The sequence below is a fragment of the Oncorhynchus mykiss genome, chromosome 23, assembly GCF_013265735.2.
Source record: "Oncorhynchus mykiss isolate Arlee chromosome 23, USDA_OmykA_1.1, whole genome shotgun sequence".
Lineage (NCBI taxonomy): Eukaryota > Metazoa > Chordata > Actinopteri > Salmoniformes > Salmonidae > Oncorhynchus > Oncorhynchus mykiss.
The window spans coordinates 22,921,974-22,945,913 of record NC_048587.1 but is presented as its reverse complement, the minus strand read 5'-3'; the positions used below and the strand labels follow the sequence as shown (position 1 = coordinate 22,945,913).

Below are 23,940 nucleotides of genomic sequence, written 5' to 3'. Positions count from 1 at the left end.
CACTTCATGAAAACAAAAATGTGCTTTTTGGTCTTAATTTAAGGTTAGGCTTAGGCATAAGGTTAGCAGTGTGGTTAAGGTTAGGGTTAAGTTTAAAATCGCATCCTAATAAGATAAATTGTACAAATAGGTGGGGTTTATTACTTTGTGGCTGTGGTAACTAGTGATGACACTGTGAATGTGGTAATTTCACCCATCCAATGTTTAATCGCCTTCCCGTGCTCAGATGTTGCATGTATCAACCAATGGTTAGGTGCCATTTCATCGATTGTGCATTTGGGCACCAGATTGCCATAACAAATGATATGGTTAGCTGATATGTAAAATACCTATTCAGGCATTGTAAGATCTAGCAGGTGTCAGCAACGTCTGAGCAGAGGAATCCGACCAATGTCTAGATAGAGAGTCATGCATACACCTTCTAAAGAACCCTCAAACCACACCGATGTATAACATTTGACAACGTTTTCTGACAACATTCCAATCACATTGTCCCTTTTGTGTGTTCCAGGGAGGAGAAGCCCATCCAAGCAAGAACTGTGAACCTGGTAGGCCAAAAGAAGCCTCCTCAGCAAAATGATGTCAGGTAAAAACCACTATACAACCATATTTTGCTTACTATTTCTTTTTAATGGTCAGCTGGTTACTGTAACACAGTCTTGGGGTGGTCAGAAAGCCTGGGTTTGAGCCCAGTCGGTCACATTGCTTCCTAAACCCGGGATGGGTCTCTGAGGACATTGTGGTCGAATGGGGGTGAAGTGTAACGGATGTGGTTTGGGGCGCGCGTAATGCGTAACCTTCCCTGAGACCTGAAGATTTGTGTTAGCTCCCCAAGCTAATGGACAACATTCCACAACCCAGTGAGAAGATGGACATCACTTGTCAATTAACTCTTAAGTACTATTGAGCCATCCTTTAGTCTTTGACATGGGTTTGTGCTGTGGATACGTGGTTAAGCCTGATGCCCCTAACAGCTGGTCCAGGGTCAGATATTCTGTATCCTCCTAGAGGTTAGAAAGTTAGAAATTGCGGTTGGGTAATCTGAGCCCAGCAACTTCCTATCACTCTGGCTCTGATGAGAAAAACAGCCAGTATCCATCCAGAGTGATAAGTATGTCATATCGAAGTACCGGTATGCCAACTATACGTCCAGCATCTAAGTTCCCTTTGACTGAGGCAAGTTTGAGGATGCAGTTGAGAATGGGTAAGTGTTTGTCAGTATGTTTCGGTGTTTTAGGTGGTGGGAGGTGTGGACACTACTTTACACTTATGTCTGTAATAGAGATTGTCTCTGTAGCACATTGAACACATGTTATGTGTGTACGTACTGTAAGTAATTATGTCTGCACAGTCGTGCACATTTGCAGTGTGTGTGTGTGGTTGTCCATATGAGTGTTTTTTTTTTGCGTTCACTTGTGTGTTTTGTGCAATAATGCATGCGTGTGTGAGAGGTTGAATCAGAGAGTGGTGGGATGAAGGGGTAAATCACACCTGCTTCCCAGAGGAATCCCGGGAATGCGGCCCATTGTGACATTATACCACGAATTCCGGTCAGTATTCTGACACATACGGAATGTCAGCACGGGATTCAGATAATGATAAGCACTTTACTTTGATGAAAAGCAGTGAACTATAAGGAATTTGGTATCACATGCAGGCTGTTTTGTACATGCACTATCTGTTTTTCTATATATGATCCTAGATGAGCACAGATGTTGATCTGTCATATGAATTTGGGGAGCTCAAGAAATGCAAAGCAGATCTTTGTAAAGGGCAAGTGAAGTGAATTCAGAATGAATGAATGGAAGACCTACTATTCCTGTTGATAGAGAGAAAGATAAACAAATAGAGAGAAAGGCTTTCATAACTCTCTGTACGTTAAGGAAGAGCCCTCAACAGCCATGTATTTATTGAGAATGTGAAAAAACATAATAATTTAGGAACTCTGTCGGGTCTCAACTTACTGTTGAGAGTATGAATAGTAGAATACACAAGGTGCAATTTTGACACTTAGCATTTTTCCTCTTGTTATATTTCACTCACTGACATGTCAGTTAAAACTTTTTGGATTGGTAAATTAGTCTAGTTAGTCTAGCCAGCTATCTAAACTTGTAGTAATCATGGCTGATTTACCACCCCGGCACGCAGGGAACATGTCCAGGGGCCTTGACCTTCATTCTCACTCATACAGTTGCAACATGCCTACCACTTTGAAGATGCAAAATATTTTTTTGGGGGTGAAAAAAACAAGAAATAAGACTAAAAAACAGAACTTGAGCGTGCATAACTATTCAACCTCCAAAGTCAATTACAGCTGCAAGTCTCTTGGGGTATGTCTCTATAAGCCTGGCACATGTAGCCACTGTGATTTTTACACATTCTTCAAGGCAAAACTGCTCCAGCTCCTTCAAGTTGGGTGAGTTCCGCTGGTGTACAGCAATCTTTGGATTGAGGTCTGGGCTTTGACTAGGCCATTCTAAGACATTTAAATGTTTCCCCTTAAACCACTCAAGTGTTGCTTTAGCAGTATGCTTAGGTTCATTGTCGTGCTGGCAGGTGAACCTCCATCCCAGTCTCAAATCTCTGGAAGACTGAAATGTTTCCCTCAAGAATTTCCCTGTATTTAGCGCCATCCATCATTCCTTCAAATCTGACCAGTTTCCCAGTCCCTGCCAATGAAAAACATCCCCACAGCATGATGCTGCCACCACCATGCTTCACTGTAGGGATGGTATTCTCGGGGTGATGAAAGGTGTTGAGTTTGCGCCAGACATAGCGTTTTCCTTGATGGCCAAAAAGCTACATTTTAGTCTCATCTGACCAGAGTACCTTCTTCCATTATGTTTGGGTAGTCTCCCACCTGCCTTTTGGTGAACACCAAACTTGTTTGCTTATTGTTTTCATTAAGCAATGGCTTTTTTTCTGGCCACTCTTCCGTAAAGCCCAGCTTTGTGGAGTAATACGGCTTAAAGTTGTCCTACGGACAGATACTTCAATCTCCACTGTGTAGTTTTGCAGCTCTTTCAGGGTTATCTTTGGTCTCTTTGTTGCCTCTCTGATTAATGCCCTCCTTGCCTGGTCTGTGAGTTTTGGTGGGCGGCCCTCTCTTGGCAGGTTTGTTGTGGTGCCATATTCTTTCAATTTTTTAAATAATGGATTAAATGGTGCTCGTGGGATGTTCAAAGTTTCTGATATTTTTTCTAATCCAACCCTGATCTGTACTTCTCCACAACTTTGTCGCTGACCTTTTTGGAGAGCTCCTTGGTCTTCATGGTGCCGCTTGCTTAGTGGTGTTGCAGACTCTGGGGCCTTTCAGAACAGGTGTACATATACTGAGATCATGTGACAGATCATGTGACACTTAGATTGCACACATGTGGGCTTAATTTAACTAATTATGTGACTTCTGAAGGTAATTGGTTGCACCAGATCTTATTTAGGGGCTTCATAGTAAAGGGGGTGAATACATGTGCACGCACCACTTTTCTGTTTTTACATTTTTTATTTTTTATTGAAACAAGTCATTTTTTTTCATTTCACTTCACCAATTTGGACTATTTTGTGTATGTCCATTACATGAAATCCAAATAAAAATCAATTTAAATTACAGGTTGTAATGCAACAAAATATGAAAAACGCCAAGGGGGATGAATACTTTTGCATGGCACTGTATATCATATTAACATGGCATATGTCAGCAAAATGTATCAAATTGCAGGAAATTAGCTGTAAAATTGCAACTATTTTTTTTCTTCTGTAAAGCAAAATGATTTGTTTACTTTTTGGTAATAATATAATTTTCTGCTAAAAGATCCCTCTGTACGTATGAAATTATAATTTTGAATCGCTGTACTAAGTTAATGTGAGTTCATGTGTAGCGGCTAATTGTATAGTTTATAGGTTATGTGTTTGTAGATCGACTGAAGTAAATGAAATTACAGCAACCAATGTGATAATGGTTAGGGTCATTTTTGATTCCTATTGCTGTTCTCCAAAAAGTATATTAGACTGATTAAATTGGATAGAAATGCAATCCATCCGTCCGGGCTTCACTAAAACTCAGACCCTGGTTTCGTCCCTGCTCCTGCCCACTGAGCAACACAGGCTATGTAAGATAACCTCTTAGCATTAGCATCACCTAAAACTCAAGTCAAACATTAGCTAGCATAAGTCACAGTTTCTGTAACTTTATATTTACCATATAGAGCTTACATTACTCTTATCTCTATATGACAGGAATGTATGTTTGTAACATTCTGTAACGATGCACATACAGTACCAGTCAAACATTTGGACACACCTACTCATTCAAGGGTTTTTCTTTCTTTCTTTTTGACTATTTTCCACATTGTAGAATAATAGTGACGCAATCAAAACTATTAAATGACACATATGGAATCATGTAGTAACCACTACTAAAGGACACAATAATAAGAAGAGACTTGCTTGGGCCAAGAAACACGAGGAGTGGATATTAGAAATCTGTCCTGTAGTCTGATGAGTCTGATGAGCCCAAATTTGACATTTTTGGTTCCAACAACCACCGTGTCTTTGTGAGACACAGAGTAGATGAACGGATGATCTCCTCCGCATGTGTGGTTCCCACTGTGAAGCATGGAGGAGTAGGGTGTGGGGTGCTTTGCTGGTGACACTGTCAGTAATTTATTTAGAATTCTAGGAACACTTGACCAGCATCACTACCACATTCTGCAGTGATATGCCATCCCATCTGGTTTGCGCTTGGTGGGACTATCATTTGTTTTTCAACAGGACAATGACCCAACACACCTCCAGGCTGTGTAATCTGCATCAGATGACCAAGCCTCCACAATCACCCGACCTCAACGCAATTGAGATGGTTTGGAATAAGTTGGACTGCAGAGTGAAGGAAAAGCAACCAACAACGGCTCAGAATATGTGGAAACCCCTTCACGACCATTGGAAAAGCATTCCTCATGAAGCTGGTTGAGAGAATAGCAAGAGTGTGCAAAGCTGTCATCAATGCAAAGATTGGCTACTTTGACGAATCTAAAATCGAAAGTATATTTTGATTTGTTTAACACTTTTTTGTTTACTACGTGATTCCATGTGTGTTATTTCATAGTTTTGTTGTCTTCACTATTATTCTACAATGTAGAAAATAGTACAAATAAAGAAAATCCCTTTTATGAGTAGGTGTGTCCAAACTTTTGGCTGGTACCATATATAAGGCCCAGCTTCTTTCACTGTTATACTCTTTGGAGCAGAGATACGCCTGGGAGGATACTAGCCAATCACAGAGCACAGGAAGTGACTACCGGCCAATCCCAAAGCTCAGGAGTGGACTGCAGTGTTTCTGGGCCATTGCCATGGCTCCAGTGTCAAGAGACTGCTTTTAATCACGTGTAGAATATGCATGGAGTTCCTGACTGCTTACTTCTGTGTGTCTTCACAGGAGAAAGCATGGATACTGTACACACACAAGAGAAGCACAGTTAGTACACAGCTAACTCAACACAACCTAGCATGGCTTATGTCCTGTATTTCTCTGCAGTTACAGGATATTGTTCCTTGTGTGGTTCAGCTCGGTGTGAGTGTGTGTGTGTGTGTGTGTGCGTGTACGTGTATGTGCATGTACATGCATGTGTGTGTGTGTAGGCGTTGCCCACCCTACTGAAGATGGAGCTTCATACAGAAGTGTGTTTGTGTGTGATGGTATGTGTGATTGTAGACGGTGCACTTCCCACCCTGCCAAAGGGAGAGCTCTGTACGACTTTGCCAAGCCATATGAAGCTGGGCATTTCCATGTGAAAGGACCCATGAGCAACAACATGTGAAGCTCAGAGGAGCATGTTAAATTGGGTGTCAAATGGTCTATATATTTTCTAAATGTAGGCAGATATACATTTTTCAGCTGTTTTCCATCCTGAACATCTGTGACGCTAAAATGTAGTGTAAAAAGGAGGGGTCTTAGACAATATCGACCAGAAAAAGTCTTAAAACTTCTTCGTGATCGGTGTCCCATCCTCAGGACAGTTGAGCTAACGTAGGCTAATGTGATTAGCATGAGGTTGTAAGTAACAAGAAAATCTCCCAGGACATAGACAATGTCTGATATTGGCAGAAAGCTTAAATTCTTGTTAATCTAACTGCACTGTCCAATTTACAGTAGCTATTGCAGTGAAAGGATACCATGCTATTGTTTGAGGAGAGTGCACAATTTTGAACATGAAAAGTTAATAACAAACCAATTAGGCACATTTGGGCAGTCTTGATACAACATTTTGAACAGAAATGCAATGTTTCACTGGATCATCTAAAACTTTGCACACTAGCCTACGTTAGCTCAACTGCCCCGAGGGGGACCCACCAATCCAATAGAGGTTTTAACATGATTTTTGAATAACTACCTCATCTCTGTACTCCACATATACACGTATCTAGTCCCTCAGACGAACAGTGAATTTCATACACAAATTCAACCACAAAGATCAGGGAGGTTTTGCAATGCCTCACAAAGAAGAGTGCCTATTGGTAGATGGGTAAACATTTAAATAAAGCAAACATTGACTATCCCTTTGAGCATGGTGAAGTTATCAATTACACTTTGGATGGTGTATCAATACACCCAGTCACTACAAAGATACAGGCATCCTTCCTAACTCAGTTACCGGAGAGGAAGGAAACCGCTCAGGGATTTCACCATGAGGCCAATGGTGATTTTAAAACAGTTAGAGTTTAATGGCTGTGATAAGAGTTAACTGAGGATGGATCAACAACATTGTAGTTACTCCACAATACTAACCTAATTGACAGAGTAAAAAGAAGAAAGCATTTACAGAATACACATATTCCACATCATGCATCCAATTTGCAATAAGACACTTAAGTAAAAGTGCAAAAAATGTGGTAAATAAATTAACTTTATGTCCTGAAAACAAAGCATTATGTTTGGGGGACAATCCAACATAACACACCACTGAGTACCACTCTTCATATTTTCTAGCATGGTGGTGGCTGCATCTTGTTATGGGTATGCGTGTCATCGGCAAAGACTAGGGAGTTTTTGGGGCCCCTTTTGTGGTATTAAATACATCACCCCCTCATAATCAGAACACAACTCGATTGAGGTAAAAAATAATAAAAAATAAACTATGACTTCGAACCAAGTCTTGGGCCCTGAAAAGGAACATTTTAAAGGCCCATCTCTTAGCACCTAATTTCATGCAATTCTACACATTGTACCATGAGGAAGATAGATTCTTTGGGAGGATATTGAGTACTGTGGATACCATTATCCGTGAGCCTCCCAGGCCCATGTTGCACAGGGTTCAATTGTAGATTCCTAATATTACATTGTGTTGTGTTACATCCCCTAAACTTATTTCACTGATCCCTTGGCCAAAAGTAATTTCATCTTGTTCTAAAATTCATTGAATAATTATATTTTTTAAAATCTTGTTTTGAGATCTGGTCATGGACCCCTGCAGTACCACAGACCCGGACCCCACTTTGAGAACCTCTGCATTAGAGCGCACTAGAGTACAGTACAGTATAATGTACTGAACTCTACTGTGATGTGCTTTACTGTACTGTACTAAACTCTACTCTGCTCTACTGTGCTGTACCGCGATGTCCAAACTCGTGAAACATAGTCGTCTATGATTGTTTCAGATTTGGTCTGGTCCAGACCAACCAAAGGTTAGCTCATTACAATAATAGCCCGTGTGTAGAATAGTACCCACATGCAAATAAGGGCGTTAAATTGTTCTACCGTTGTGTACCTATTCAGGAAACATCACCAGGAAGAGAATGATATTCATATCACTAATTGTGCATTTCTGTAAAGTACAGATCAGGTACCCATGATGTCATTCAGTTACCGGAATTCCATTACCCAGTCAAATCCACTTCGCCTACTGTAGTTCAAAAATAAACATGTATTTTTTTCTAACTCAAGGTGTCATAGCTGACAACGCCATTCTTTCTGCAGACATATTTGAATCTTAATTCAAGTAGATATTTAATTAACAGAGTTTTTGAAAATGTGATTACATAAAAACTGAGGGAGATTTTACCGTAATTCTGTTACCAAACTTTGCATCTACACAGTTCTTCCAGTAAATGTATTTTTGTCAAATGTTCTTTGTAAATTGTTCAAAGTAGTCCTTGTGCATAGAGTTGTGTGGTTTGTTAAACTATGAAATCAATGGTTTTGTTTGGCATACATTTTAAAGTGAAAAAGTCCAAGCGTAATTCCGTTAGCATGGAATAGCCCAGTTGTGTCTGGGGAGCACACTACCCACTTAGCTCTGCAGTTGGCTCTGGTGCTCTCTCCATCTGTCTTCCCCATCTTCTATTTCCATCGCTCAATCTTTTCCTCTATCTCTTCCTCTTTATCTCCTCCACACTGCCTGTCTTTTATCAGTTTTATAAAGCCTAAAATGTGGTGTAAAAATAGACAACCTCAGGTATCTGGCTAATTACTGTGTGCACGCGCGTCGGCCTGCCCGCGTGTATGAGTGTGTGACTTTAGTGCTCTTTAAGCTTGTGACAGTGTGTAAGTAATGAGGTGTGTTATTGACAGAGTGGAGTGTCTTCTCAAGTGGACTGAATCTTCCTCTGTCTCTCTAAAACCCCCCCTCTCTCTATCTCCTCTCTTTCTCTCGTCTCTCCCTCCATCGCTCTCTCTCTCTCTCTCTCTGCTGGGAATTGTTATTGTCTACGAGCTGTAGGCTTCTTGAAGTCCCACTCAGTAATGAGGATAGGCCCTCCAGACCAATCTAAGACACGTGAACGCTCCTAAAGAGTGGAGATTAATGTTACTCCATGTACCCAAGGAGAGTTTGTGTTGCATAGCCAATAATCAATATAGTGCATGTGTCCTGAGGTTGGTGAACCTAAATAATCACCAAAAAGACCAACCGGGCATAGGTTGAGGGAATAGGGAGGCAGAGATGAAGAGAGGAAAGAGCATGTGTGTCATAGAAAGAAATGTGTCAGAGAGCCGCTGAGCTAAATAGAGAGTAGAGAGAGTAGGGAGAGAAGAGCGAGATGGAGGAAGGGAAAAAAGCTAACTATGGTTGAGGAATATGTATGCACACAGAGGAGAGGAATTAAGAGAGGGGAGGAGGGAGAGGTTGAGGCGGGATGAGTGAGAGACTGAAAGAAAGGGATAGATGGTGGGAGAGGGGGAAGGTGAAACCATGCGGGCCACTCAGCATGGCAATAGTTCCGGCGGAAGCAAGGGAGGGAGGGTGGAAGTGCAGACCCTGCCAGAGAGAGAAAAAATGAAAGAGTGAGTGAGAGGGAAAGACAGAAAGACAGACTGTGGCATATTGTATGCCGTTGATGCCATATGGTGGTGAGGTGCCACCCAGAGAGGGCACAGACCACTGCACCTCACCACAGCGGGCACAGACCAACTAGCATAGGAACAGAGGAGAGTGACTGAGTATGGGCTACACTTTTATTTTTGTCAGTATGATGTAAAGGCAGTTGTCATTATTTTTAACCCCCCACCTAAACGCATGCACACACACACACACACACACACACACACACACACACACACACACACACACACACACACACACACACACACACACACACACACACACACACACACACACACACTCCTCTCTGTCCTTTATTCTACGCCTACAGGGGCCAGCCACAAAGCTGGCACCCTTTACTGCTTTCCAATTTTGCAAATAGCAAAAGGAGGAATCTTTTTTTTTTTCAAGCTCATCTATTATAGGATTGTGAATTTACAGAAATCAATCAGGTGGATGACTCCCCCTGTTTGGAGAAAGGGAGAGGGAGAGGGAGAGAGAGAGAGCTTAATTTCTAAATGGCTGCGAAGTGATTTTCTCTCGCTCTTATTTGACACTCCCTCATTGTTTTTTGATTCATGCCCGCTTGCCTTTTGAATATCGATTTGAGAGGAGAGGGTGAGTCAGGAACAGAACCCTTAGTCACTGAAGCTCGATTAGGAGGCATGGGACTGAGTTTATTAGTACAGATATAGAGTATTGTTAAGTCTCATGGATCAGTGGGCTGGTAGGGTTGTGGGTCGGATTCCTGCGTGGGGTACATACACTGAGTGTACAAATGCTGGCCAATGTTGATTCAATTTCTTCCCACAGTTGTGTCAAGTTGACTGGATGTCCTTTGGGTGGTGGACCATTCTTGATACACACTGGAAACTGTTGAGCGTGAAAAGCCCAGCAGCGTTGCAGTTCTTGACACACTCAAACCGGTCTGCCTGGCACGCACTACCATACCATGTACAAAGGCACTTAAATGTTTTGTCTTGGCCATTCACCCTATGAATGGCACACATAAGCAATCCATGTCTCAATTGTCTCAAGGCTTAAAAATCATTCTTTAACCTATTTCATCCCCTTCATCTACAGTGACAGAAGTGGATTTACATCAATAAGGGCCCATAGCTTTCACCTGGATTCGCTTGGTCAGTCTATGTCATGGACCAGTCAGTGTATATTGGACAGGTGTGTAACCGGTGGCGTGCAAAATGAAGCTCCGACTACCTAGCCACTATTTTATTTATTTATTTTATTTCACCTTTATTTAGTCAGGTAGGCAAGTTGAGAACAAGCTGTCATTTACAATTGCGGCCTGGTTAAGGTAAAGCAAATCAGTTCTACACATACAAGGACACAGAGTTACACATGGAGTAAAACAAACATACAGTCAATAATACAGTAGAAACAAGTCTATATACGATGTGAGCAAATGAGGTGAGATAAGGGAGGTAAAGGCAAAAAAAGGCCATGGTGGCAAAGTAAATACAATATAGCAAGTAAAACACTGGAATGGTAGATTTGCAGTAGAAGAATGTGCAAGGTAGAGATATAAATAATGGGGTGCAAAGGAGCAAAATAAATAAATACAGTAGGGGGAGAGGTAGTTGTTTTGGCTAAATTACAGATGGGCTATGTACAGGTGCAGTGATCTGTGAGCTGCTCTGACAGCTGGTGCTTAAAGCTAGTGAGGGAGATAAGTGTTTCCATTTTCAGAGATTTTCGTAGTTCGTTCCAGTCATTGGCAGCAGAGAACTGGAAGGAGAGGTGGCCAAAGTAAGAATTGGTTTTGGGGGTGACCAGAGAGATATACCTGCTGGAGCGCGTGCTACAAGTGGGTGCTGCTATGGTGGCCAGCGAGCTGAGATAAGGGGGGACTTTACCTAGCAGGGTCTTGTAGATGACCTGGAGCTAGTGGGGTTGGCGACGAGTATGAAGCGAGGGCCAGCCAACGAGAGCGTACAGGTCGCAATGGTGGGTAGTATATGGGGCTTTGGTGACAAAACAGATTCAATAAATAAATAATAATAATAAATAATAATATAGTCATTAATCAGATTATTTTCTCCAAAACGACTATCATTTAATATGTGACCAGTGGCCACTTCTATCCCTCTGTCTCACCCGCTGGGCGTGTCCAAGGAAGAGGAGAGAGGAACTCAGTGTAACGTTTACTGGCGCTGTTATACACACAATACTGGCGCTGTTATACACACAATACTGGCGCTGTTATACACACAATACTAGCGCTGTTATACACACAATACTTTCAGAATATTAGAATAAGACTCTCTGGATTTGGGCTGTCACTGTCACTGCTCTCATACTCCAAAGGCATGCCTACCTTCCAAATGATAAAATAATCTCCCGGCAGAAGGAAGCGCTCTGCTTAAATAAACTGGCACAACCACACCCTTAATTAGCCTGCTAGACGCACTTGGCTGGCGATACAGTGGGATAGAAGGCACTTTAGTGGCCACCAGTCACATATGAACTCAAAGTTGCATTGAATAAAAGCATCTGATGAATGCCTATATTATTATTTAGAGTGGTTATAAGGAGGCTCTATTTTTTATTCAGCACTAAATATGCTCCCAGTTCCCCTCAGAGAGACTTATAATCGGAGACCTCTCCCAGCTGATAACATGAGATTCCATTACCCAAAGTCCATTGCAATGGTGCTAGGACGTGCTCATCTATGCCCACTCTCCCGTCGAGTGTGAAGGAATTTTTAGAGTGATGTTCACCCCCCAATCCTGAAACAGCATCTAGCCTCTTGCACCTAGGCACTTCGTGTAGATCAGAAGGAATTTGACAGGTATAAACAGTAGCTTTACATTGCCCTTTGATTGGCTTGGTACTAGGACTGTTCACCATATCTCTTATAGCTATCAACATAGGGGCACAACTTTTGTTTTAGAAGTGGGGGGGGACATAACTTTAAAAAAATAAATTATTCGGATAAACACTATTATTCGGATAAAGACCCCAAACACTCCAAACAGCCTACCCGACCGCTCGGAGGCGTCCTCATGGTCCTAAAGCACACCCTTGTCTCTGTTTTCTATCACATTCCAATGTCCACTAATGGTGGACAAAAAAAATGCAACTTCAGAATGTAGGTCCCGTCCCCTGCATCTCCACGTGTGTGATGGGATGTTTCACAGCTCGATCATACGTGTCCCCCACATGTTAGAGACAAATCACACAGACCCATTGATCCTCTCGGACATCGTGGGAGTGCGTCCTGTATGTGCATGCTTTCATGTGTGTGTTGGAGGATTTACAACCAGCGCTGTCTATAGGGACCAGGGCCATCCTGCCAGGGCTTGATGGAATGGGGGACAGCGTGTGTGTGTGTCCGCAGGACGTTTGTCCTTGTTCGGTGGCTGAGATACTACTGGCTTTTCACGTCTGTCACATCATGTCACGCCTTCTAAAGGCCTTCTTTGACTCCCTCCCCCTCGGTTGGAGAGGTCTGGGGAAATGATCGAGCTCCACTGCACAGGACTGTGTGAACAGCCACACCATTCACTTTCATTCATTCTCGAGGCAGCGAGGTAGATCTTGCCACCTACATGATCATATCCCCCGAAGTAAGCCCATCTGAAATCTCCATTCTCAGTATGCCTATTCGCTGTGTGTATTTACAGGTGTGCATACAGTGATGTACAGTACGCTTTGTTGTAGCTACAGTAGTCCTAGAGTCTCAGCAAGCTCTCTTGTGTTGCATGGCTTAATTATTATATGTGATGCTTTATGCTAATGTTGTTTCCCCAGATTCAATTGTTGGCCCGATTAGTTTAAAAACACACTTGGACTAATTTGCATTTCACAAAGGGGTTATTTTTATTTCCTAAAAGAGAGGAAGTTCTGAATGGTATGACGCAAAGGGAAATGTGTGTGTGTGTGTGTTTCTCTGTGTGCGTTGTGTGCATGTGTGTCTTTGCGTTCAATTGTGTGTGTTTGTTCTGGTGGAAGTAAAGCTTGGGCTCACTTTGGTTTAACCTTGTTTCGCATTTATGCATCTGTGTTTTCTAGCTTTTCTTAATGAGCTCTTGTCAGACAGTCTCTCCTGACTCTTGAAAGATGAGCGCTCTCTCAGATCTCCTCATAAATACATAGTTCTCGCTCTATTTCTCTCTCTTCATCTCTGTTCACTCTTAAAGATGTTTTTCATTTATCGCTCAAAAACATTCAACAGTGTTGCGCAATCTAATGGAGATTTAAGTTTAAAGTTTACCCGTCTGAGCGAGAGAGTTCGCCAGAGTAGTTGAGTCGGCTTGAGTCCAATAGTTGGAGATAGCTTCCTTCGCTCATCTCCTTCCCGTAATTGATTGGTGAATGGAATGTTATGAATCCATACTCTCACCTATTCAACTGTGTTTAAGCGGTGGTTAGGAAGGATAAATTTCTAAATTATTCAAACCGGGCCTAAGCATTGGAAACGGGGCTTGTGACAGTGTGATTACGTGAGAGTCATGGAGCTGAGGATATGAACCCTGAGGAGACAGAAGCAGCAGGTGACCCCTGTCTGACCTTTAGGGCCAATAGATACCAGAGATTAGGCCCGGGGCGCTGCGAGGAAGACCGCATGGGATGGGAAGTGGTTTTGTATTTTTGTGTGTAAGTGCGAGTGCGTGTGCGTGTGTGTAAGTGCGAGTGCCGGTGTGAGTGAGTGTGTGTTGAAGTGTGTGTGTTGAAGCGTGTGTATTTACAGGGATAAGACACAGGAATACAGGGATGTCACTGTTGGTGGGATAGTCCAGGGAGGAGGATGTGTTTGAAGGTATGATAGGGGAATAGTTTGTTTTGTGACACCAGTAGTACAGTGAACAATGTGGATATTTAGCCTAAGGCCTTTTGGATGTTTGATGCAGTCAGTTGTTTGTGACCTCCTGTCCTCTTGGGAAGTGCAGTTTTTAAGGCTGGTTTTATGGGGGAGGAGGCTACACCAATGACACCCTGTCTGTAAGTAAAGATAATACATCTAACTCTACCTATAGTATTTGAATGTTACAGTATTTTGGAAGCTACTATCTGCTCTGTATTTGATTCTGACTAAATGTGTTTATAATTGATTATGGATGTATTGTATCTACAACTGTATACTGCCTATTATCACGTTACAACAAATGTACCTTGACTATAAGCATTTGAAAATAGCTCATATTAACAGCATTTATAAATGACATACAGATGCATTCATAAAACATACATAGGTGGTAATATGTATTACTAAACATACTATAAGCATTCCTAATAGCCAACGGCTGTTTCCAAAATACCATATAAATGCATCTATAGTATAACGTGTTTTATCCTGTCTCCTATTTTGGCCTGGTTCAGCAGTGTCAGGTTGGTGCAGTTGCGAGACAGACAGAATGTTAGAAGGAAATCAAACAGGGAGCTCTGTGTGCACTGCGCTGACAGATTCATATACTTTTTTAAACGTCTGTTGTCTGTATAATGTCTTTATTATTTGCCATGCAATATCTACATACTGTATCATATGGTCACTGTCGGATTCTCCAAAACGGGAACTTTTCAGGAAATGTAAAAAAACTGCCTTATTGTCCCATTAACAAACGTATAATTATGAATCCTCAGAATCTATTTGGACATTTTGGCAAAAAGGAAGTTATCAGGTTTTCATCTGATTATGTGAAGATGTGTGAAGACAATTCATGCTGGGAGAATTCATTCATGTGGCAAAGTTAATGCTTCAAATGCTTTGGCAAGGTCTTAAAATATGTAACGTTAGCTACCTTTGCACCTTTCCTCCCCTCCTGTTCTCTCAGAGGTATCCAGCAGCAGTTGTCCAGCTACAGGGAGACGGTGCGGCGGGTGGGGGAGGAGACGCGTCGGCAGACCACCACGGGCCAGCATCGGGACGACGCGCCCACCTGTGGCATCTGCCACAAGACCAAATTCGCTGATGGCTGTGGCAACCTCTGCTCCTACTGTCAGATCAAGTTCTGTGCCCGCTGCGGGGGGAGGGTGTCCCTGCGCTCCAACAATGTAATGCAATGTATACACACACACGCACGCACGCACACACGCACGCACGCATGCACGCACAGACACATGCCCCCTGTTTACTCCACTTTCACTGACAATGTGTAGTCTAAGTGTTTGTGCTCAGGTGGAGGAAAGGTGCTGGGCCAGATTAGCTGTAGAGTGTGTGTGTGTTGGGGGGAGGGGGGGTTAGGGTTGGCTGCAGCAGTGTGTTACCCCGGTAGAGGCTGGTAAAGGTTAATTTGGAATTAGACAGGGACTGGGTGCAGGGGGACCTCTGTGTTCCCCCCGGGGATCAGACCCGGGGCTAGAGACACAGTGGAGTTGTGGGGGTTCCATGCAGGAAGCCCACCCGGCCACCCACAGTGTGATATTTAATTTAATTTAACCACACACACACACACATCATGCATTCTAATTAGGTAGCCCTAATGAGCACAATGTGGAGAAGCCACTGTGTGTGAGATAGGGGAGATAATTGTGGGGGGCTTTTAAACAGGGATTACCTACCTGTTGAGTCCCCCCCCCCCCACCTCCACCACCTCAACTCATAATCAATCAGGCTTGTGCTACTGTTAAGGAAGTTTGTGGATAACCTAATTTTGATTTGGATAAAATCACCTCTGTCACCATAAAGTGTGTGTTCTCAAGCAGGTTTTAGAATTTTCCTAGATGTGTCCTCATCTCCCCTTTTCTCTCTTTCCCTATTTCCCTCCATCTCTGTTGATTTCTCTCTCATATGCCACCTGGATGCTGACAACAGGAGGAGAAAGTGGTGAGTGTTTCCTCTTTCTGTGAAGGAATACAGTATGTGTTTTTGTAAACTCCATTTGCATCCAGAACTTTTGCAGCATTTGTACAGTATCATGTTCTTTATTACAGGGGTCCGAGGTGTAGATGCAGGAATGTGACTCATTAAGACCTTAAAGGGATAGTGTGAGATTTTGGTAATTAAGCCCATTTTCTACTTAGTCAGAGTCAAATGAACTCATGGATACCATTATTATGTCTCTGCATGCAGCTGGAAAAAAGTTGCTAACTGGTGTTAGCGCAAGCTAGAGGTTAACAGGAACTGGACTCCCGTAGGATTCTGGCAGGAATGGGAGTCAAGTTCTAGAGTCAAGTTCAGGACAAGATGGACCAGGATCAACAGTCCACAGGAACAGGCAGTACCTGTTCATGTGTCGAGCATTTCATTAAAAAAAACACAACTGTGTAGGCTAGGCCTAATATAGTTTTTACTCACTAAAAATCAGCCCTCAGTCCAGCCTCTCTCAGCCTATTGCGGACAGTCTGAGCACTGATGGAGGGATTGTGCGTTCCTGGTGTAACTCGGGCAGTTGTTGTTGCCATCCTGTACCTGTCCCGTAGGTGCGGTGTTCAGATGTACCGATCCTGTGCAGGTGTTGTTACACGTGGTCTGCCACTGCAAGGACAATCAGCTGTTCGTCCTGTCTCTCTGTAGCGCTGTCCTAGGCGTCTCACAGTACAGACACTGCAATTTATTGCCCTGGCCACATCTGCAGTCCTCATGCCTCCTTGCAGCATGCCTAAGTCACGCTCACGCAGATGGGCAGGGACCCTGGGCATCTTTCTTTTGGTGTTTTTCAGAGTCAGTAGAAATGCCTCTTTAGTGTCCTAAGTTTTCATAACTGTGACCTTAATTGCCTACTGTCTGTAAGCTATTAGTGTCTTTACGACCGTTCCACAGGTGCATGTTCATTAATTGTTTATGGTTCATTGAACAAGCATGGGAAACAGTGTTTAAACCCTTTACAATGAAGATCTGTGAAGTTATTTGGATTTTACGAATTATCTTTAAAAGACAGGGTCCTGAAAATGGGATATTTCTTTATTTGCTGAGTTTATGTGCACAGTGCTCAGCTGTAGGCTGATGCTGAGCAGACCATCCGACTGGGGTCTCAGTCCTCATCCTCCAGCTTAATCAATCTATATTTAGGTCATTTAGAATGCGCTCTTTTATCCTGATCGACTTAGTCTTACAGTCAGTGCATTTAATTAAGATAGGTAAGACAACCCCACATCACAGTCGCATATTGCATTACTGAAATCATTTTCAATAGGCTTACTTCCTAAACAAACACAATAACCTACATATTTCTGCGCGCAAAAATGAGCACAGGACAGGATGGGAGTGATTTTTATTGGAAAGGTAAAGGAAAGTTCTGGGCTTATAAAACTGTCACAGGATCAGGATAGTACAGGAAAGTAACAGACAGGACAAGACGGGACAGGAAAGAATTTTCACTCCTGTGTCAACCTCTAACGCAAGCTAGCTGTACCTATAGACTTCCAATCATTGTGCTAACTCTAGTAAGAGACAGCTTGCCGAAACAATCTTGAACTTCCTTCAAACTGCATGCAGAGACATAAAATGGCATCCATGTGTTTCATCTGCCTCTTGGTAAGTAGAAAAAGGGCTTACTTGCCAAAATCTTGCACTATCCCATTAAGATATGTAGCCAACAAGAAGGTAGAACCACTTCCAGTGTCAACCAATAGTACTCCACTAACTCTCACTAGACCGCTAGTAACATACCGTACACCACTTACACCATTAGGTATTACTCCAGGCATGCCTTTTACACCTTACAGCACTCACACTTTTAGGTTGAGTTTAAAACCTTACATGCCCTTGGCCCTTTCCCCCAGTGGCGCTGCCAAACTATCACTTTGTTGGTACTTGGCTCAGTGGTGCTCTGGGCTTCCAACAATGCATTAGAGTACTGTAGACACTAGTCCAACCCCCCCTACAGCACCGTATAACAGCACTAACTCTAATGAGGCTTTGGCAGTAAGAGTCTGTTTCTTGAGTAGTGTGTGTAAACTCTGTGTATTACCTGTGCAGCCCCTATGTACTGACTACATAGCCTTGAGTATAAGTTGTGGGGACCCTGCATATAGTTTGTATAACCCCAATTTCTAACCTATGCTGCCCTCTGTATCTATTTGAAGACCCAGATGGGGTTTTAAAAAAGAGAAAGCCCCTGTGTTGAGAATACGTGTCCCCTTAGCAATGGTCATCAAAATTGTTAAAAGGTTTTTATAATAATTATAATAAATACTACTGTTGAATGCACTCGTATATGCATTTTGTTATAGCATCAGGTGTTTAAAAAAATATGTGTAAAATGACACATGGCACATTTGAATAAATATGCCAGTTGTGTTTGCATATATGAATACATTAACATAAAGGGGTGGGACAAGGCTGCAACCACCAAAAACTTGCTCTGTCTACCCTACCTGCACTCACCTGCACTGTCTAGACTGCATCATTATTTACTGTTGTTGTCGCGTTCTCTTGCATAACTCAACAAGTCTGTCAATAGCAGGATGCCATCGGATTAAAGGTCAACACACTTAGCTCTAGATAACATCCAAACATACTTTACATTGTTTGCAAGATCAGTGATAATATCACTGTATTCCGAGTGTCCATTTTTGGAGGTTTCTTTAATTTCAGCGCATCTAATTTGTAAACATTTTAACTGTGTTAAATTATTAGTTTTTTTCAATTTCACAAAATATTCTCAGCCCTCAAAATAAAGTTACCCATCTTCTCTTTCTTGTGACGTAAATGTTGAGACGGTGCATTAAATTGCTGACAAAGCGTTCTTTTTGATTCAGTTGTACAACAATGAATTCCATAGAGCCAATTTCTGCCATTACCGGGTGTGTTTGACAGGTCATTAAAAACATTTCCGTAGTCGTAGCGCTAAAGGGAGAAAAAAAAGTCCGGCACAAGTAACAGTATGAAAGAGTTACAGGAGTCAAATGAAAGTCAATCCAGCGAGATTTAAGTGACAAGTTGAATTTGCACCCCTCAAACACAGGAAATAGATGACGGAAAAAAGCCAACCCTCAGGTGGGCAGGGCATGCACGTTGCTAATCCTTTATGTATGGCCTATAGTAAGTATGTGGCCACTGTTTATACTGTAGCTTGCATAACCCATGTGGTCCATGTGACGGACCAGGCTCGATTCGGTCTTATGTAGCAAAAATTGAAATTGTTTTTTTTTTTTACATTGGATTAAAGCAGAGACTCAGAGCTAGAAAATGATATATCATACACTAAAGTTGAGGAACAATGGGAAAGTAATACTGCTTTGAGAGTTGATGAACTTGTAAATCCCACTTTTGAGAAAATGTCCCTTGAATGTTTTGGTACACCTATTGCAGTGCTCTCTTTGTCTACGCCATTTCAGCGTCGTTCACACCCTCTTCAGCCTTAGCCCCGCCCATCTCTTTAAGGATTCACACGTGAGGCCATGTGCTAAACAGAGGGAGTATGGTTGTGTACTAAACAACCAAAGATTTCAAGTCTAAAGGCTGTTTTAAACTATGTCTATCGACATGTCTGTAGACAGTTATCGCAGTGACATCATGGACATTCTATTGTCATTTGACATCAAACTTGTCATTGTTGTTATGAAAAAGTATAAACACAAAAATGACAGGCTTCATGACATCAGCAGCCTGGTGGTCCAAAATAGCATAACTGGTGTATTTTAATACCAATATACCCATCTGTTTAAAAAATTATTTAGCATATGTCAATCTAGCAAACCAGGCAACTAAAAGCAACATTCTAAACAATATTTTGGTTAGTTTGTAGTTTGTTAGTAAGCTAGCTAACATTAAGTTAACTGGCTAGCCAGTTCAAATAATGACCATATCATATACTGTAGCTGACAATGTCTTAACTTTAGCCAATTGGCATTCATTATTATAGTTAATGGCAAGTTAATGGCAAGCTAATTACAGAAAATATCTTAGTTGTGAGTGTGACAAAATAAAAACAGGGTATTCTACCGGAATTGTTTAAAACTTGGACACTGTCTTGTTAGCTTAATGTTATATCCTAAATTTGAAATTTGTGCAGGTCATGTTGTTTTTCACATTACTGTCTCTAGTAAACACACACTATATCAAATAAAATCTAAGTTTATTTGTCACATGTACAGAATACAGAAGGTGTAAACGGTACAGTGAAATGGTTACTTACATAGTGGAGTCTTTTGTTTAGACATGTAGCTAGCTAGCCAAACAATGAACCATAATCCCAATTCATAACGTTACTAAACTGCATGAAGCTGCATGTAGCTAAAGCTAACCAACTAAGTTCAATGTTAGCTAGTTAGCTAAAATTAGGCTATAACTAGCAATGCAAATGGCTCTGAGAAACGAATGATATTACTACACAGATCATACACGTAATGTTAGCTAGCAAGCCAGCCAGCTAACATTAGCCTGCTAGCTAACAGTATGCTTTAACTTGAAAATAAAATGAAAATGTCTTTCTGACAAAATTATAAACATATAATATCTGAATATGTAGCTAGCTACACGCTCTTACCTGTATCGTATACATGGGTGAATGCTTCTCCCTCTCTGTCACGGATATCATGGTTGCCCTTAGTTTGAAGATGTAATCCGGAGACATGTGTTTTATACAACAGCCTTTTGTGTGTTTTCTTTTCGACTCCCTCTGCATATTTGCAATCAAACGGCAGAATTTTCTCAATCTGCTTGGCTATCATACCCTGCTTCCACGGCACATTCCACTGATTTCAAAGCTCCATGAAGTGAAGCGCATTAGCAACACTTTTGCAGTTATTCATGATGTCATTCAAAATATCATTGTTAGAAACAATTACCTACACATACTGAGCAGCTCATGTTATAGACAGAAGGATGCTACATGGCAGACCAATCCAAACTCATCTCTCGCCATATCCAGCCCATCCATTATGTCAGCCAATCATAGCTAGTGGGAAGGTTCCTGTCTTTTTCTGTGGCTAAACCAACTGGGCTTGTAATTTAACAATTTTATTCATATTTACAGATGGCATACAAGTTTGTTTTTAATGCACTTGAAAGATCAAATGTTCCAGAAGGCATTTCTGCCCCAAAAAAACAAACAAATTTTGATAAAAAACCTTATTTATTTTTACATTTAAATGTCTGTCCTTTGAAATAGTGACGCGTGGCGTATGCCAAGTTTCCTGAAATGAGTCACATATGTGTCATGGCTAATGATAAGCAGTGCTCATTGTCTACACTAATGGCAGATCTAACAGTGAAAATCTGTGTTTGTGCTGAAGCCAAGTGTTTCTCGCAGAAACACTGTTTTCGATGTCTGATTCCTCTTCCAAGACAGTAAGCCCTCTCTCCCCTTCCCGTTACCTCTCTTTCTCTTCCCTTCATATTGTAACATCCAAGGCTATGTTTTTAGAATGTGTTGATTGGGCTAGAAAACAGACTGTTTAAAAAAATGTTCAGGCACTGTAGTAGTATTTCATCACCGCGACAATGTAGTCATATCACTGTTTGATACTCTCTTGGGGTAGCGTTCAGTGTGTGTGTGTACCCAATGTCTCTCCCTGCAGCAATTTGGTAGTGGCTGAGAAATCAGTAGTCCCCTGAAATCAACAGCGCCTCGTGATTACTATGGATCAAAGTCTCTGACCTCCCTCCGCTCTGCCGTTCTTTCACCTCATGGAAATGTCTCATTGACTGGGACATGACACAGAGCTATCTCTCAGTATCCTACTTTTGTTTCAAACATACAGATACAACACATGCCGTTACCTACCCTACACACATCACATTTTATGAAGCCGATGTTTCACATGTTATATAAAATTACCCTCAAAGGACCTGTATATTTTGGATCAATTCAAATGAAACCAAATTTGATCAATTAAACAAACAGATTGATTGAGAAAGCAGACTCATACTTTCCTGAAGGACACAAAAAAATAGAACCAGCCCACCGAGGAGGGTGAAAGCCCCTACACACTTATCTAAGGACAATGTTGTGCCCCTCCCCCTCCCCAAGTGCAGCACAGAGACATCTAGTGGAGACAGATAGAAGTGCAGTAGACTTACTCTCCTCCAATGCATTACAGTAGTAAAGGGGCACTGAAAAGATAGTGTGTGTGTGTGTGTGTGTGTGTGTGTGTGTGTGTGTGTGTGTGTGTGTGTGTGTGTGTGTGTGTGTGTGTGTGTGTGTGTGTGTGTGTGTGTGTGTGTGTGTGTGTGTGTGTGTGTGTGTGTGTGAGGGCACAATGAAACATAAACACACTCCCAGTGTGAGTGAGTAAAGACCTGTCCCATATATTATATTATATATTTATATGGATTATATATTACACACACTCACATTCATAGATCTATTGAGGACTCAAAGTAAATTATTTACACTATTGACTGTGTGTATGTGTTTGTGTTTCTATGTGGATGGGTCTGCGTGTGATATAATTGGGGTCCTCATTTACTGTGACAGTGTGTGTATGTTCTGTGTGTATGTGGACATGTGTCTTGGCGGGTAACATTACATTTTTCCGCGTGTGTTTGCGTGTGCTTGCGTTGGTGTGTGCACGTTTGTGTGTGTGACTGAGGAGGGTTTCTGGGTGTGATGATATACATTCTCATTAACCCCAATGGACACTAATCTCCTTTGCGGCACTCTTTCATCCTGACCTAGGATTTATAGCCTGCTGAATTATGGGTAGTGCATTGATGTTGCCGCCTCCATGCATCATCCATTTCACCTGTGAGGAGACGCTGACAGCAGTGACTCACTCACTACTCATGGTCCTTTTGCTTGTCCTCTTTGCACTAGTCAATGGAGACAAGATCATAGCCCATTACATTATAGCACAGTGCATCATATAGATGGTGCAGGGGCCTGCTGGGAAGGCTAGAGCAGGGTTTCTCAATCCAGGGCGTGCACATTTCTGATTCAACTATTTGAGGGAGTAGCTGATTAATCAGGTGTGTTAGTGCTGGGCTAGAACCGAAACCTGCATCCCGGTTCCCCACAGCCCCACCAAGAGGCTCTGATGTCAGAGTGACCACTCCTAGAATGGATGTTAATTATGATGCAGCCAAATGTTGTAGCTGATCATTAGTGTGATAATGAGTTAGCCATTGATACTCCACCCCCTTTGGGGTCTGAGACACCCCTCTAGGTGGAAACCAGTCATTTACCAGTCAGCCATTTGTCTTTGACCTTCGTCACAACCCCTATGAATCCAGTCATCCAGAGGTTGTACTTTTCTTTTCCTACTCTCCCCTTTAGGAATCCATTCTGTATTTGGCTTTAAGTTTCTATCATCTCTCTTGGAAATCATCTTTCACTAATCTTGGATTTTTTGAAGGATCATTATTCTAGGAAAAAACCCACATGTTGACATCACATGATCATGCGAAACCTTTACCATCGTAAATGCTGAACAATAAAAACAATACAGGTTAATTTGGTTCTTCCATTTCTGCTTGTATCTGGATGTTGTAGCTATGCATGTAACTACTGTATAAGTGTTTTAAAAATTCTTCCCCTGCACTAGAGTTGCTTACATGTATTGCAAGTCTGCTGCAGTGGGAAGGATACTCTGCCTTGGAGGTGGGAAGTGTCTGTTTACAGGTCACACCTCTGACCTCTCATGGGATCCTTGACCTGCCAATCATCCCCCTTGACCTTGCCCACCTTGGCCTTGAGCCAATAGGAACTTTAGGCCATCCCATCCCGGGGTCAGAAGTCAGTTGTATTTTTCCAGTGAGTAGGCTACTCTACGGCAACTGGAC

The 23,940-nt window shown here is 42.0% G+C and overlaps 1 protein-coding gene across 9 annotated transcripts in view; it reads left to right on the top strand.

Annotated features, from left to right (window-relative positions):
• The window catches only part of LOC110503091 (regulating synaptic membrane exocytosis protein 1), a 70,506-nt gene that overhangs the window by 4,379 nt on the left and 42,187 nt on the right, over positions 1-23,940 (top strand). For all 9 annotated transcript variants that reach the window (XM_036959936.1, XM_036959934.1, XM_036959939.1 and 6 more), the window contains exons 2-4: positions 512-586; positions 15,107-15,326; positions 16,087-16,098. In XM_036959936.1, the coding sequence (XP_036815831.1) occupies positions 512-586; positions 15,107-15,326; positions 16,087-16,098 (307 nt within the window). The remainder of the gene's footprint in view (positions 1-511; positions 587-15,106; positions 15,327-16,086; positions 16,099-23,940) is intronic.